The sequence below is a fragment of the Strix aluco genome, chromosome 2, assembly GCF_031877795.1.
Source record: "Strix aluco isolate bStrAlu1 chromosome 2, bStrAlu1.hap1, whole genome shotgun sequence".
Lineage (NCBI taxonomy): Eukaryota > Metazoa > Chordata > Aves > Strigiformes > Strigidae > Strix > Strix aluco.
In genome coordinates, this window is record NC_133932.1 from 134259720 (window position 1) to 134277119 (window position 17400).

At 47.4% G+C, this 17400-nt stretch overlaps 1 protein-coding gene across 7 annotated transcripts in view; it reads left to right on the plus strand.

Moving 5' to 3' along the window:
• The window catches only part of PAK1 (p21 (RAC1) activated kinase 1), an 83859-nt gene extending 74532 nt beyond the window's left edge, over window positions 1-9327 (plus strand). For all 7 annotated transcript variants that reach the window (XM_074816443.1, XM_074816439.1, XM_074816438.1 and 4 more), the window contains one exon: window positions 4147-9327. In XM_074816443.1, coding sequence (XP_074672544.1) covers window positions 4147-4233 — 87 coding nt within the window. In that variant the 3' untranslated portion in view covers window positions 4234-9327. The remainder of the gene's footprint in view (window positions 1-4146) is intronic.
• The last annotated feature ends 8073 nt before the right edge of the window (window positions 9328-17400 follow it).

Sequence of the window (17400 nt, forward strand, 5' to 3'; positions counted from 1 at the left end):
CTTGCACTACAAACCATTGTCAAATTGTTGGCGAATTTTTCATGCCTTGTGGCAAAACCTTCCATTGATACCTGTTTGAAGGTTCTGCTTGATTTACAGAAGGCACAGAAAATGCAAATTTCTCTTCATCTTGGGAGGCCAATGGAATAGTAAAGAAACAGTCTTTTAAATCCATCACAATAATTTCCCAATCTATCAGGATCATGGTAGGTGAGGGTAGGCCCAGTTGTAGGGCTCCCATCGTAGCCATGACAGCATTAATTTGCCGTAGGTCATGTAAAAATCGCCATTTTCCTGATTTCGTTTTGATTACAAACACTGGGGTATTCCGTGGGCTATGAGAAGGTTCAATATGTCCAGCAGCTAGCTGTTCTGCAGCCAATTCTTGCAGGGCTTTTAATTTCTCAATTGACAGGGGCCACTGATCCACCCACACAGGGTTATTTGTTAACCAGGTTAATGCAAGTGCGGGTTGTTTAACACCCTGCAGCACAGTGGCCCCCGTCAAAAATCCATGGTAATTCTCACACCCCACTGGGATAAACAATCACGTCCCCACAAAGTTAAAGGTGTTACTGTAACATAAGGTCGAACTGTGGCTCTCTGCCCCTTGGGATTCATAATCATGACTGGAAGAGCAGAGAGGTCACAAGGAGACATTCCTCCCAACCCCACAATTCCTGTGTCTGCTATCACTGTGGGCCAGTTAAGTGGCCAGTCGGTGCGACAGACGATAGTTACGTCTGCACCAGTGTCCAGAAGTCCACAGATTGCAGTAGAAGGAGGAGAACTGTCTTGATTGTAGATGACACGTTTCTTGGACGGATGATGCGTCTCAATAGGTTGTGACCAAAAGGCCATCGGCGCTCTGGTCGATCCAAAGCTGCCATCCTCACGGAGGCGCTGCTCTGCTTTTGGAACACAACTCAGAAAAGGTACAAGCTGAGCAATGCGAGTGCCTTTTAGAATCGTCACAGGTGGATAAGGAGTAGAAATCATCGCACAAATTTGTCCAGTAAAATCAGCATCAATAATTCCCATATGCACAATGAATCCATTCAAAGTGCTGCTAGATCTCCCAATTAATAGAGCACTCAACCCCCGTCCTATAGGTCCTTGTGCATCGAGCAGCACTTTAATAATGTCTTTTGTTAAAAGCGTTACTGTGTCGGCAGTGGATACATCCATCCCTGCGGAGCTGGTGGTTGCGGTGGACAACCGGTCGCAAAGTGCGGTTGAGGTGCCGCTGTCAGGGAGGGATTTTGTATCCTCACGTGCCCTCTCGCGCTCTTCTTGCTGTTTCCCTGTAGCGGTTGTCTGTTTACATGGAACTTAGACCGGCACTGCTTTGAAAAATAGCCTAATTTACCGCATTTGTTACAGGTAGTTCCTGTTTGCATTCCATTCCCCTGTTTCGAAGGGGATCTCTTACTTGGGCAGGCTGTCTTAACGTGCCCTTCTTGCCCACATCCATAGCATTTCACTGGTGCTTTACTTTTCATTGCTGTGGCTAGTGCTGCCATTTTATGTTCTATAGTACCTACTTTAGAGCAGGCAGCAACCCTATCTGGTACAGAGGGATCACCCGGCAATGCTTCAATAATTTTCTGACAATCTTCATTAGCATTATCTTTTGCCAATTGTTTACATAGCGTTTGCCTCAATCCCTCATCCTCTACCTGCTTTTCCAGGGCAGTCGAAATCTTCTCTATGAATTGCAAAAAAGGCTCCCTAGGGCCTTGTTGAATAGCCACATACTTCTGTTTGGAGGCTGCCAATTCCATCGTCTTTTTCAATGCAGTGAGTCCCACCTGTTGGGACTGTTCCAGTATAATAGGAGGCCAAGTGGCCTGCAGTTGAGGATTACTAAATGGCCCCTCGCCCAACAATGCATCCTCTCCAACGGCTAATCGGGGGTCACCTTGAGGCAATCTCTGTTTTGTGCTGTGGCTCGGGCCATTTGCCTCCACGTAGATTGAAACACCTGAAGTTGTACAGGTTGAAACAATACTTGTGCCAGATGAGTAATATCATAAGGGCATAAAAGATCTGTACTAATAATTCTGATTAATTGCATCACCTCAGGAGAATTGATCCCATGCTTCTGAGCCTTATTCTGCAAATCTTGTACCACTTTCCAGCTTATTGGAAAATGTTCATCAGGCTCCTGGGCACCTGGCGCAGCCTTAAAAACAGGGAAGGCACTTTGACCAGCAGATTTGAGAGGCGGCGTAGGACATGATGGTCCCAGCCATTCCACCAGATCCCAATTTCAGCAGCATGTTTTCTGACCTCCTCCCAAAATCGATCAGGGGAGCGTGGCGTAACAGTTACAGTAGCAGGAGGCAGAGTCCATGGCTGTGCATGCAGATCATGAGTTTTTGTACCAGAAATTTGTAGCGATTGCATAGCGGCAGTCAGATCCCGTTCCTCCTCACCCTCCTCACTGTCCCCGTCACTGTCCCCCTCGCTTTCTCCTTCACCTCCCTCAGAGGGAATTGCCTCCTGTTTCTCTATAGGTTGTGCCGAGGGTGCAAGCCCAAAATTGTTCTGATCGGGCTTTGCTGCTTGTGCCTGCCCAAGAGGGGTCTGAAGTCCACTAGGAGCAGGTGGAGCGGGGGGAGCGGGTGGCCGGGTGCTCGAACGGGATCTAATCTTTCCGGTACGTAATTTTCTCCCCGCAACTGCAGACAGAGCAGAGCAAGCCCCGTCCTGTCCTTCATCACTATTAGTCTCTTTCCTTTTTAGCAATGATTTTTCCTTTGCCTCACATTCTGTTTTCCAATCTTTCAGAGTCTCACTTAACAGCCACCACGTAGTAGCTAATTCACGAGTGTCTTTGTCTCCTTTTGAAATTGCATCCCATAACTTTTGTCCTACTTCTTGCCAGGCAGACACACTGAAAGCAGTGGCTGCTGTGGCTTCAAATCCTTGCATCTCACTCCACATGAGAATTCTCTTTAAACCTTGGTCTGAAGTCTTTACCCCTTTTCTTTTTAATAGGGCCTTCCATGTGGACAATGTTGTTTCTTCCTCTTTTGTTATTTGTTGGCCCATAACTATAATCCCGTTCCCGGTGGCTCACCTTATCAGGTGTCGAAGTTCAGGTCCGGACCAGGCAGATTCCCACTGCTCTCAGCTTCACCGGGCTCCGTCTCCGCTGCACGTCGTCCTGCAGCCCACACAGAGTCTCTCTGTGTTAAAATCACCTTCTCGATTCTTTATCAGAATCACGTCGGCTTATCACGTCGGGGTCACCATTTGTCACGGTAGAGACGGACACGACAACAAAAACTGGTGCAAGCAATGTCTCTAATTTTATTATTCACGTTCTTCTTATATATCCTCATTACAACATCGTGTGCTCTTTTTATTGGTCATAAAGTTGTTTCTCAACATTACTATTGGCTAGTTCTTTTTCTTCCTTGTGGTTTGTGTAGACATGCAGAACTGCAGCTTCTTCGTCCTGTTTCTCCGCTCAGTTTCTCTTATCTTGCTTGTTCAGCTCTTTTCGGGACTTTCTGGCCCCTCCTGGATACACTGGAATCTTGTCAAGGCTAAATTCTTCTTCAATCAGGCTGGTGGCAGACCTGCTGCCTCCCCCGACAACTTAACAGACTACCTTGTATAGGAGACTGACTCAGTGGTTTTATGTTGCAAACTCTGTGCTGCTCTCCTAAATTCTAGCTGCTTTCCAAATTTCTAATATCTGTAGAATGCCAAGGCAATGCTTTCACCAGACCTACTTGTGATAGAAGGGAAGAGAAATGAGAGGTGATTCCTGCAAGAAGCCCTGTGCCTTGTGTTTGAACCACACAGGTTATTTTTTAGTACACCTTCCTTCCACACAGAATTTTGCTACAGATTTTGCAAGATTATAATTCCCCAGGGGAATTAGCTGAATTTTGATTCGTCTTGAACATGTACAAACATCGGAGAATTTAGCAATGGGTGCAAATCTGTTCATCACTTCAGGCAAGCCCCAAAAGTTTGTGCTGGTAACTGACCTTTTGGTTTCACCTGTTCAGAGGTTAGAGTAGGTTGTTAGACTTCATGTGGGTGTAGGTGCTCATATTTTGAATAGCCACCAGATTCCTGGGGCATGTTGTGAAAAATTTGACCCTTTTTCATTTTTCTTCTTCCTAGCACCAGTTCCTGAAAATTGCAAAGCCTCTATCTAGTCTCACGCCTCTGATTGCTGCAGCTAAAGAGGCAGCCAAGAACAACCATTGAAGTGGTGGAGTCAACACAGTCATCGTGTCAAGACTTCCAGATGTTTGTTTCAGAGACTGAATTACCTGCCCCCCTCCCTTTCTGCTCCTTCTTCACAGGGGTGTTCTTAAAACTTTGATCTGCCCTTCACTGAACATCGAAGGGCACGCAACAGGGACATTGCTGATCTTACATAGTGAACTGTCCTCCCATCCTTGTGGTGGGGGTGAGAGGGGAAGAGTATTTTGTATGGTTGAGAAGATCTTTCTGAGAACATCTGAACCTGACCTACACCTAGCGAAGCCAGTTTGTTTCCATATTTCTTACTGTGTTTATTCTTAAAAACAATGTGGAGCCTTAGACCATATTTATCTTAATAAATTAAAGAATTTGCTGGCTGGACTTTTCCTGCTTCTGGCAAGATGCTATTCCACCACGGAGGCTGCTGTGTGCTTTGGATGACTTCAGGAGGGAAGGAAGCAGGCAGCAGAAATGGGAACAGCTGCAACAACTGGAAGGGGAACAAGGGCATGAATACGCATCCCTCCTTACAGCACTGCTGGGTGCTTCGAGGGAGCACGGAGAAAACCTCCGTGTGCTTCCTGCAGCCATTGGAGAACCTAATTCATGGATGATCTTTTTGCCAAATTGTGTGAATTGGGGGCCCCCTCCCCCTTTAGTTTCAACTCAACTAGTTAAACAAATCTCAAACGTTTCTGATGTTCTAGGAGGTAAATCACAGGAAAAATTGACAGAGGGCTCTTCTAGGGTTATTTTATCAGCGCTGTGAGGCTTCTTAGAGACCCTTGCCCTGTATGGTAAAGCAAACAGAGCAATTACTATTATAAAGATAAGATTTGCCTGCAAAATGATGTTGAAAACTCTTGTTTCTTAGAGCAAGTCCAATGGAAAACAAACTGATCATGGATGCTGCTTTCTTGGAGACGTGGGGACGTTAATTTTTTTAAATGATAGTGGTTTCATTATGCTACTGATTCCTTTGGTTGCTCTTAGCCTGCAAAACAACGAGAGACCTGGAACTACTAGAGGGATTGGTTGTAAACACTGGGCTTATGTTCAACTGTATACTGATTTTTAATAAAATCACCTCTGCGTTTCTTAACTTGGGGCTGAGAGAGGATCGGAGAATTCACTGTCATCAGACAAGTCTGTCAGATGGGATTATTGTTCATATCATCACAGGGTGCTTGAATGTGTTGGATGAAGTAATACAACTTTGTCTTTTACCCCTTCTTCTGTAGTGCTTTGGGATAGCAAGTGGCTCTCAAGGGGGTAAATTTACACATAGAGAAAATAGATAAAAATCTCTATTATAACTGGGGGAGCTGCTTTCTCTGTACTGCTTTGGTCATTTATGGGGTGAGTTTAAACCCATTCTGGAGTATCCTCTTTCTCCAAAGCACTTTTATTGCATAGAAACTCATTCCTGCTTCTTGCTGAGACCTGCTGCTGCCTCAGCCCTTTCTTCCCTGCTCCTGCATTTTAATTAAAATATATTTTTCCTGTTTGCTCCACAATATGTGACAGCTCTTACACTAGTTTTACTGGGTGTAGATAGAGTTTGTGAGGTCTCTTGCTTCTGTGGTGCCTTTGTGCTTCAGGGTGGTCGCTGTTTGACATGAGGCTCAAAACTGAAGTCCGTTGCCAAAATCTGCAGCCTCTTTCCCTTTGTGTATATATATTTCATCTCCCTGTAATATTAAAGAGTTTGTATCCAAGGATGAATTCCTTGGGCAAAACAGTAAAGCTGCCAGCCTGGAGAGGGATGTGAGCTATTGATGAGCTCCTCTACTTGGAGCTTAGGTGGAGATTGCAAAATGGAAGGCAACCAGCCTTGAATAATTCCCTTTGATAAGGACTTAGTATTTCCTCTGGAAGACTCAAGATGGCATACGTGGGAAGAAAGGATTTAGGGGCTAGATCTCACTTGATCTAAGATCTCATATGGCTCTGGTCTTACGCATTTGATAAATGACTTTTTTTGACAGCACAGGATTACATCCGATCCACAAATACGTTTAATGTCTCTGACTTGTCTTTAACTCCCTTCCCCACTCCATCCTCTGCATCCCATTGAGACAAGAACCTTAATGCAGATATGCCTATCTGCGAGCCTGCATGTCATCTTACTTTTCTGCAGCAAGATTTCTGCTAAATTTCCTCAAACAAGGTAGAAAAAGGTTATTTGTATGTGTTTAAGTTGCTCTTCTAGATTCTCTATTGACTAATGGAAAGGAATTGATACAAATGACTGTTTATCCTTCCTTTATGCTGGTGATGTGCTTGTGCCTCATTGACTTCCAATTTGAATCGGTCCTGACTGGTTTCTGTTAGCTGCTTGGGCGGGGCATTTGCCAAAAGCCTTTCCTTCTCCACTGGGAAGCTGCAAGACTGTGACCATAGACGTGTGTCATCTCATCCCAGGCTTTTGTTTCCCCACCTGTGATGGGTGGGAAAAGGAGGCAACTACTACAGTGTGCCTGGTGTCACGTTTTTATGTTCTCAGGAAATCTTAAAAAATTTTGTAACTACCTTAAGCTTAGGAGAATGAAACTATTTTTTTTGTTGTTGTTCTGAAAGACGTCCCTTCTTCCACTCTGCCCGGTGTTAGCACCTGTGTCAGCTTTCACACAGGTCTTTACAGCACCTTCCTGTCTAAAGAGAGCTCTTAAATACCAACGCTCTGGCTTAAAAATTAACCTCTGGGGCTTATTTTCCCAAAAACATCTTGTCTCTGTTGTGATTTGAAAGCGAGTCCAACTAGAGAACTTCTTTGGTGGCTTTGCTTATTTTTATTTTTTTTTTACATACTCTATGAACTGATTCGCCTGAGTTGAAACCATTTTTAATCAGTCCTTAATTATTTATTTGCCTGTTAATATTAAGGTTTCTCTTCTATATTAGAACATAAAATACTCAATTGTTTGAGTAGCCTTTCAAAAAATTGACTTCCTTTTTGAGGGATCTCAAGCAATCCTATATCAGAAATTATATAACATGGTACAGCTTGCAAAAGGCTTGGTGGAGAGAGAGGCTAAAATTCCCTTTCTTTTCCAAAACACAGAAGATTGTCTTCTTTAAGAAGCAACTGGTAGCTTTGACAAGATGCTTCCTATATTTCAAGAATGGGCATTGATTTGTATTACTTTAGCTCTAGGGTTTTTTAAAACAAATGATTGATTTGGAGTTCACCGGGGCCAAGAGTCTGTGTGTGAGAGGGGCACACAGCCCCCATGTGCCTTAAAGGCTGGTTGTGATGCTGAGAGTAGAGACCCAGGGCAGGGATGGAGGAGGGGAGAGCAAAACTTGCTATTTAGTTGCAGCAGGATAGCACACTTTTAGCCATCCCTAAAATGTCTTAATTTAGTGTTTTTAAAGGACATAAATCTGGCTGATGAGTCATTACAGGCTCTTCTCTAGACGGGCATTATGCTCCTACCAAACTGTGTTCCCCTTTTAAACAAAAGGGGTGCATGGTTTTCTCCAGCAAGGAGGCTCCTTGAGAAAGGAGGTTTCCATGGAGACGCTTACTTGACTTAAACGATCTGGTTAGGGCTTGAGAAGAGGCTTGGGGGGTAAACACCACATGGACACAAACCCCACTATTTTGCAAAGCAACTGGGGTTGCCGTAGTGATTTGTTTCCAACTTGATGCCGCTTTTCAGGGGCCTGGTTTTGAAAAAGTGCCAAAAATGTTGCCTGGTCAGAAATGTGAGGTGTGTAAAAGGCTGTCGCTTCTTAGCTGAGATCTCTGTTAGTATCCTAATCCATCTGTCTCTCAAAATGCCGCAAGTCGGTGTAAGTAGGGCACATTTGCAGCAAAGCACTGTGCAAGAACGGGCTGCAGTGGCCTGTAAGTAGGTACATGCTTCCTTAAAGTCCACCATCCTCAGCTGACAGTAAAATTGTTCCAGACCAAAGTCCAAGAATAATATTTGTTTGAACCTCATTCCTAATGAAGAGCTTGCATAATCCATTTGTACAGTGGGTGATGACATCTTCAATGTTAAAACTGCTAAAGGTGAAGTCTCATTCTCCATCTTCCCACCATAAAATAATGAGACTTTTTAATGGCTTCTTATTTCAACAGTAATAGCCTGTAGATGTATTTTGGGGTTGTAAGCCCAACTGGGTCAAGCTTACGGGTAGTTAGCGCTCTAGGATCTCATCGTTTGTTGCTAATGACAGTTCACAACATCCAAGATGGGATCTTAGAGAAGCAGCTGCCAAATTTGACAGGGAACAGCCAACAGTAACGAAACTGCAATACAGACGGGAGCTGGACAGAAACTTGCTGCCAAAATGGATGCCTGCGGAGGAGTGGTGGGAAGAGCTACAGAAGAAGACGGAGTTGGTCCAAGGGGTGCTGGGGTAGGATGAAGCAAAGGTTAAAGCTTCAGTTACACAGTTGCTGAGGAAATTCAGGGAGTGCCACAGCAGCCTGCTGCATCGCAAGGCAGCAACATCTCTGAAGGAGGAGAGCAGAAAGGGGCCTGGGAACGGAAGAGGTGCTGGAAGTGGAGACTGGAGCAGCAATATGGCTTTGAGTCACAGCCCATGCCAAGAGAGCTGGAGCTAATCCAGGAGGCTTGCAAAAATGACAAAATTCAGCTGAAAAGGGAGAGTGGGAGCTAGAACGGAGGAGATGGCCTTGATGTGCCAAGGAACTGAAGAGGGAGGCCAGATTTCACAGGTATGTAAAATGGCAGAAGCAAATTTAACGCAGGCTTCTGTGGATGAAAGCAGCTCATTGCCTCTTGGCTTGCAGCATCAGTACAGTGTCTTCTCACCATCAGCGCTGCTTTGGGATCGTGTCGGCAGCCGCTGGGCTTTGGTCTTGTGTTTGTAAAGATGACTTTGCTCAGCACCTACTGATTTCTGACTGCAGCTTTCATCTGTTGGCAGATGTCTTTGTGTCGTGTCCCACCTGGAAATACAATACAGGGGTTGTTGCCATTTTAAAATCAGCTAGATGTGTTTCTCTTCATACTGCGTTGGCGTAACTCTCCTGTAGTGCTGGGTTTGTTTAATGTGCAAGGTCAGCTCAGCCATTTTAAAAATAAAACTGAAACCTTAAATAAAACCTGAACGAATTACTTGGTTCTCCTCCACTTGCTGTTTCAATGACCCTTGCAGTGACAGTAGAACTGAATGGGGGTGCTTAAAGGAGGGCTTGTGTTTCTCTGATCTACCTTAGATTAATCAGCTCTTATTTGGTTGAGCAAAGTGACTACACTAAAAGCTGTTGCAGCAAGTGTGATTTTTACCACTCAGATAGAGTTAATGCTCTGTTAAACATCAGTCTGCGCTGTGGCTTGAGGAGGAAGCAGCTGGCGAGGGAAATTGTTGCCTCCTGGATGCTCCTCTGGTAGAGCTTGGTGTCTGAGGGTCTCCGTACGGAGGAGGAGATCAGAAGGGTTTGGGATAGGTACCTACAACCACCTTCCCCAGCATCCCTCTTTCTTGTGGGATCAGTAGGATGAGGCTGATGACAAGAGCAGGAGTTTATTATCCTACGTACTTGTTTGCTCAAGTGCCTCATTGCAGGAGGGAGCAGAAACATCATGATTTAGGGAGGACGCGTGTGCCACCACAACCCTCCTCCTGCAGTTCATCTCTTGCTTGTAAAACATCTGACCTGGATGTTTTACTCTGAAGTCCGAGGAACCCAACCCAGTGCTTTCTGAGCTCAGCCTCTGAGGAACGCGGGGGTGAGCGGCAGCAGGAAGCTCTGCCAAGGTCTTGTGAGTCAGCTGGGTGCTGAGATGGATTTTAGAGAGGGTGCTGGAAGAAAGGGGAACACCTTGCACAGGGACTTAACCAACCAGAATAAGGCAATCGATGTTACTTCATAAAATCCCCTCTGCCCAGAACAGAGGCTCTAGCTGAAGATTGCTTCCCAACAGCTCTTTTTCAGGAAAGCCAGAAGAGAGTCCCGTTTCTCTGGTTTTTGTGAAGATGAGGGGTCTGGTCACTTGAGCAAGAGGAACATTGCAGCCCAACTGCCTGGGACTGTGGGTGATTGTCTCTGCCATGATGTGGTAGCATCCCACGTTGGATGTCCTCATCCCATCTAATTGGGCCTCCACCACCGCCTCCTCTGAAGCTTCACAAAGCAGGGTACCAGGCAAACTTACGCTCCTGGTAACATACCCCAGAAAGTGCCCCTAAAATTGCTACTGGGTTGGTGTTTGGTGGCTCTACCTCCTGCCCCATGGAGGATGCACGGCCTATTTCTAACTAGCTATCGTTTTCCATGATTTCTGGGGGGAACTTTCTGTCCCAGAGGCCTCTTCCCTTGAGACAAACTTGGTTGAATTGCCAAGCAGTTGCTGGGGCTGGGAAGTGTTGGATGATGAATGATTTCAAGGCTTTAAGGAATGGTTGATGTTGATTTCAGTGAAGTATAACTCATCTGAATGCTCTTCAGAGCCCTAAGGAGTTTTCCTTAAAGGTGAATTCATAACCAAATTTAAAAATAGATTATTAGCGGAGGTTTTTTGATAGCTGAATCAGTTTTGGAGTCAGATAAATAATTCCAAAGATTTCAGCCTTTAACCAAACATCTTTACTTAGGAAGCCCCTAATGAAGTTGGCCCAGGCATGGATCACCCTTTCAAACCTTGGTGCCTCTCCATTGTGGGTGCATTTCTGAGGTCCAAAACAGCAGAATATGATGTTCAGCAGTGCTCTCCTCAGCTGCTCGTGTGTGTGCAGCAGGTTTGTGGTGCCACTTTTTAAACAGAGAAAAGGAAGGACTCACTCAGCTGCATGTGGGAAGGCAGATCCATGGCAAGGGCCGTGAGCTTCTGCAACAGTCCTGGTCAAGATGTCCTGGCTGCAAAATACATCCCAGCCCTGGTTCTCTATTCTCAACGACTCATTTTCTTCCATCTGTGCAGGAGGGAAACCCCTGTGTGAGGATCTCAGAGGGGTGTCCTGAGGCTACAGGTGCAGTTATTGCTATTTCTGTGGCACCTCTCCCAGATCTTTAGTTTTACTTCTTCGTTCCTAAATTTAGTGCCTTGTCCTCTGCCCCCATGTGACTCTGAGGTAAGATTTACAGGAAGGGTTTAGAATGGCTGATCTACAGATGGAGAAAAGGGGAGGAAAGATGGGAAGAAGCTTTGGGGAACACACACCTTCAGGTCTGAGCTAAACAGAGTGAAGCGGCAGCTAAATCCTAGTGGGAACAGTTATTCTGGGTGTAACTGCAGGATATTAGTTTATTTTGGAGTGAATTGGGGGAATTAGCAGTAGGAGAAGCAATACACTGGTAGGTACAACAGAGAGGAGGTGCCCTTTATCACACGCTGCAGGGGAAACTGCAGCACCCTGTGGAGATGCTGCTGCTACTGGGTCCCTCATTTTTAGCAGCAACCAGAAGACTTAAAAGTTTCAGTTCCCAAGTTCATCTTTTGAGAAGATCTGTAGCTTGAATCCGGTGAGCAGGGAGCTTGCCTGGCTTTCCTGGCGGGTCCTTCCCCATTCCTGGGACTGTAATGCCCTCTCTCGGCAGCTGCACCAGGGATTCATTTCCTTTTATGTTGCTCAGTTTCCATGAGCAATGTAAAAAGAAGCTTTTTATGTTTCTTTTGGAGGCGGCACGCTAAAAGCAGCCAGCACACACCAGCAGGGATAAGGAGATGGTCGTGACACGGGATCTGGTGTCCCAGTATGTCTGTTCCCCTGCCATCACCCCATCTCCAGCTTTGCTCATGTCTCATTTTTAAGTTATTATTTACACTGATGCCTTGGGACAGCCTCCTAAGGCAAATGTGTCCCTCCCAGGCCAACAGTTATGCGTGAGTCATGGAGGACAGGCCCTCTGCTCCCACCACAGCACAGGTCCCTCTGTGTACATCAACAGGGTGAGTGTTTGCAGACACCCCCATGCTTCTGCTGGGTCTGCTGGGGCTTTCTGGTGGGCCAGGTCTGTGCTGATGTATTGGTTAAGCCTGGTAAGAGAGAAGGGGCATGTCACCACTGTGCCATGATGGCTGGCAGGGTTGGGAGAAGCTGTGAGGCACGTCCCCTCCAAATGCAGCCATCAAAGCAGGACCCGTCCCTCATCCCAAACCGTGTGCCCCAAAACCACTAACCTGCCTTAATTTGGGGTTAACAACTCTTCTAGCAGTCAAGATCAGGGTCCTGCTGGTCACATAATGGTGTCCAGGACACAAATGTGCCTGGATCATGCTGTTACGGAGGCTCCCAAATGAGCAACCAAAAATAAAAAATTAATTATTAACACAGTTCACTAGCTCTCCGTAAATTACAGGTTCGAACGTCTGTGAGAGGAGAACAGAACAACTTTTTAGGGTTTAACAGCAACCCAAAACGCATAACAAAGAACTCTGTAGGGTTTAACAGCAACCCAAAACACTTTATGACTCACCTGACAAGTGAGGGCTCTCAACCTCGAGGACCTGCTCAGGGCAGCGTCCCGACCCAAGGCACCTCGAGGAGTTTCCTTGGGCAGCGTCCTGACCCAAGGGGAGAGTCCTCGACCGCAGCTGCTGCTCCAGGGAACAAGCTCCAAATGGGTCCCCCAGGGGACTCCATTTATACCCAGGCCGAGTCTGACCTGTAGTCAATAGCGGCTCCCATTGGCCAAAGGCCCCAACTACCGCGAGGCCCTGACAACAAAGGCAGCCAGGAGCTGCTGCACTTCAGCAGCCAAGAAGCTCTGCTTTCATTGGGCGAATGCACCTGCCACAATCCACCCCGTGACTACAGCCATGATTCGGCTGGTTTCCTTGAAGTGGTGGTGCAGTCACCTCTTGCCTCCAAGGTTAAAAGGGAGTGCGGTCCTGGTGAGTCTCCATACTCGTTGTGGGTTGTCATCCCTAGATGATTATACAATCAAATCTTAAAAAAGTGACCCTCCAACCATACAATGTATTACACTCAAAATTGAAGGAAGCTGATTAACCATTCCAACAAGGAAGATTCGAACATATCCAATTAATGCTTAATATAGCAACAATTGCCTCAAGTCTCTTGCCACTTTCTTCATTTTTTGACTTAAAGTGACATTAACACAATAGCACCAAGTCCAATCACATTCTTCTGAATGCTGCCAATTTCACAAGATTCATTTGCCACCACGTCGTCATCCAAGTCATTATTGTCCATATGGATCCCCATGGCCAAGCAGGATGCCAAAGTCATCTGTTCCTCCAAGATCCTAACAAAAAAACAGAACTAGGCCTCGGATCAGAACCTGGGCATCAAGTTAAAAATCAGTAATTATCTATTGGGCACTAATATGGTGAGTTCTTCCACCTTTCCCTAAGGCTTCCCAAGCATGTCACAGAATCACAGAATCATCTCGGTTGGAAAGGACCTTGAAGATCATCTAGTCCAACCGTTAACCTAGCACTGACAGATCCCAACTACACCATATCCCTAAGCACCATGTCAGCTATGCCCATTAGCCTGAGGGTAATATGGTGTGTGAAACACCCACTTGGTGCCTTGTGTGCCCACTCCTGGACCACCCCGGCAGTAAGGTGGCTCCTGTTACCCTATTAAATTGATTTGGGTGTTTCCTTCTCTATCTGCCATGGGTGGCAATAACACTCTCACTGCACACAGCACTTCCTGCAGTGAGAAACTGCTGGACTCCCACAGGAGGGGGGTGGGGGTGTCCAGAGATCTTAACCCCTTCTCCGGGCTTTCGCGAACTTTTGAGCCAGTCCATAGCAAGCAATTGTCGGTGAAAGCCATGCAAATGTAAACTGCCCGCCGTCCCACTGGGGGAGCAAAGCCATCTCTGCTTCTGACAAAGGCACCACAACCAGCCGGGCCCAGAAAATGGCAGCGGCTCCTGTAGGCCTCACCCAGCCCACCCAGGCCCTGCAGCTGACAAAGGCCTGGGTGGGCATTCAGCTGCCCATAATCGGCTGTTAATTGCCACCTTTTGTTTGGTTTGACTGACTACACCTGAGAATTCTAAGGGGAATCTGTACGATTTATAATCTTTTTTCAGTATCATGAATCACCTCAAAAATACCCTGTTTGGCAGCAGTTGGCAGTGGATATTGAGAGACACAGGTAACTTCTGTCCCCCTAACTCCAAAACTCCACATTGCCGTGTGGTAAACACCACTGTTTACCTGCCAAAACATCAAACCCGAATATTTTTCCTTTGTTCTCGAGCTCTGCCCTCCAGCAATTGCACCAACTTCGAGATGTTACCAGTAGATTGCCCATGTAATATTGCCCGGGGTACCCACAGTGCCAAGGCCTTCCACCAGAGATCATTCCTTCCTGAATCGTAAAACCGACCTGACTTATCCCGGGCCAGTTTAAACTCTCTAAGAGGAGGCTGCTTGGGGGGCAGTTTCCAGACTGACTTGACGAACCCTCCAGCTTCCACCTTCGCCCCCACCCGGGTCAGTCCAGCCCATCTCTCGACCATCAGTGACCAGATCCTGTCACACTCCTGCCCACGTTAACACGCGAGGGGCGGGGGGTTTCGCTGGTCGCATTCAATAGCTCTTTGCACCCTTTCTCTGAGGGACTGGACATGGATCTTTAAGGCACTCGGGAGCCCTCTGATGAGAGGTCTAAGGGGGCTGGGATCCACCGGCGCAGCAAGCGGTACAGCCGCCTTTTGTCCTCCCTCCGCCAGCTCCGACAGTCCCTTTACTTTAATGGTAGCAGGTTCCCCCTCTCCTTAGGGGCCACCCCCCAGCCCAGTAAGCCACTCCAGATGTTATCGACTGGTTACCCGCTGGTCCATCACTTAAAAACACTCTGGGACCCCAGAAACCTCCCGTCTCGGCATCACTCAACAGAATTCAATCCCCGCCCCGTTAAAGAAACTCTCCACAAATACTCAGTTTCAGTTTCACCCGGTTTACGCGAATATTTAACCTGAAGTTCACTAAGCTCACGTCCCGTCCAGGAGGTTGTACGGACGGAGGTTCGGGGGTTCCCACCTTGTGGACCTGGATGCCTTTCTGTTTTAACGAGAGGTCGCACATGTCTTTCCTCCAATTCCTCTATTTCCTCCGAGCCACTTTCACCGCACTCCCCCCAAATATCTCCATCCCACTCCTCAAGATCTGCACTGGTAATTAACTTCCGAATCTGAGCAACACTAGGGGGCTTTTTTGCTCATGCCAGCATAATTTCCATTTTTTTTTCTAATAAGTGCCTTCTCTCTCTTTCTCGTAATAATTCTGTCTTCAAATGATCAATTTCCAACCGCTCCTCTAAGGCATCTCTCTCCACTGCTACAAAATAATCCTGTGCCTGAATCAAGCAGGCACCTACTATGGCACACATTTTTCCTTCACTTCTGCTATTCCACCAACTTCCCCGGCTTTGTTCCAACTTTCTCGCAACTTCCACCGGATCAAACCACCTCTCCTTCGCCCATTGTACATCTGGGGGAGAAGGAGCACAACTATATTTCTGTAATAACTCCCCTATCAACATCCTGCCAACTACGCCAGTTGTTACGGAGGCTCCCAAATGAGCAACCAACCACAAAAAATAAAAAATTATTAACACAGTTCACTAGCTCTCCATAAATTAAAGGTTCGAATGTCTGTGAGAGGAGAACAGAACAACTTTTTAGGGTTTAACGGCAACCCAAAATGCTTTATCACTCACCTGACAAGTGAGGGCTCTCAACCTCGAGGACCTGCTCAGGGCAGCGTCCCGACCCAAGGCACCTCGAGGAGTTTCCTTGGGCAGCGTCCTGACCCAAGGGGAGAGTCCTCGACCACAGCTGCTGCTCCAGGGGACGAGCTCCAAATGGCTCCCCAGGGGACTCCATTTATACCCAGGCCGAGTCTGACCTGTAGTCAATAGCGGCTCCCATTGGCCAAAGGCCCCAACTACCGCGAGGCCCTGAGATCAAAGGCAGCCAGGAGCTGCTGCACTTCAGCAGCCAAGAAGCTCTGCTTTCATTGGGCGGATGCACCTGCCACACATGCTCTGAAGGGCAGCGGCCAGGTAACAGCCCTCTGGTTTCTCACCGGTGGAGAGCTGAAATGCTCAAAGGCTTCTACTGGGGGCTGGACTGGCACAGGATGGCAGTGAGCTGGGGGCAAACTGCTCCCCCAGCCCCATTCCTTTTCATTCCCCAAGCTCATGGCTGCATGAATGATGATCCTCTAGGTGGGAAGCATCCACCCCTTTCTTCTATTCCCCATATTCCCTAAACACATCAGACTAACCCCACCTCTCACTCAAGGCCTTTGTGTTTTGTAGGCCCTCTGGAGCACTCCAGGCTTTGGGAATGGCCCAACTCAGAGATGCCATAAGTTGTCCCATCTCCTTTGCCACCATGAAGAAGCCAGCAGGCAGTTCCCAGCCCAGGGAGAACCAGCGTGAGATCAGTGGCAATGCTGGGGCAGAGAGAGATGGTCATGTCCCCACACCAGACACCATCCAGCTCAGCTTTCCCCTTGCACCATGGAGGGTGACTGGGTGCTCCCAGGTGGGTGCAAGAGCTTTAGACAATGCCAGAACCTGTGTTGGTGTGCTGGGGAAGGGAAATCTCATTGATGGTGGCTCCCTCCAGCCAGCCTGGCTCTGTTTGCCTGGGCCACCCACCCATGCGGAAGGTGAGAAGCGCTTGGTGAAGTCTCTGGGCTCATCCTGGTGACAAGAAGTGTCACCCAAGAGGCTCCATGGTGACAAATCTACAGCATGAGCATCATGGCCCAGGTTGGGAGACATGGGGCACAGCACGGGTTTAAGAGTGGTGGGAAACACATTTGCTGACCCAAAATGGAGCATCAACTCTGAGTCCCCACAAAACCCACTGGGGCTCAGAAGCATCACACACGCTGCGCAGTTCCCCAAAGGGTGACCCATGTGGTTTATAACCCCGGGGTAGCAGGGGACCTTGCTGAGACATCCCCACTGAGGAGCAGCAGGGTGTCCCCACCACCCTGGGGGGGGACCATCAGGGAAGGGGCTAACACAGTCCCCCAGATTCACCCACCAAAGAGGAGCGTGAGGCAGGAGGAGGCAGCACAGAGCAGCAGCCCATGTGTTTGCAAAACAAAAACCCTGCTGTGCTTCACTCCTGACATCCACCACGGTCCCCCTGCACCACATTACATTGCTCGGGTGCAGAAACATTTGGCCAAGGGGTGGTTTATTGGACCCTCTTCTTCCTCACAGGTCCTTGCATCTGCT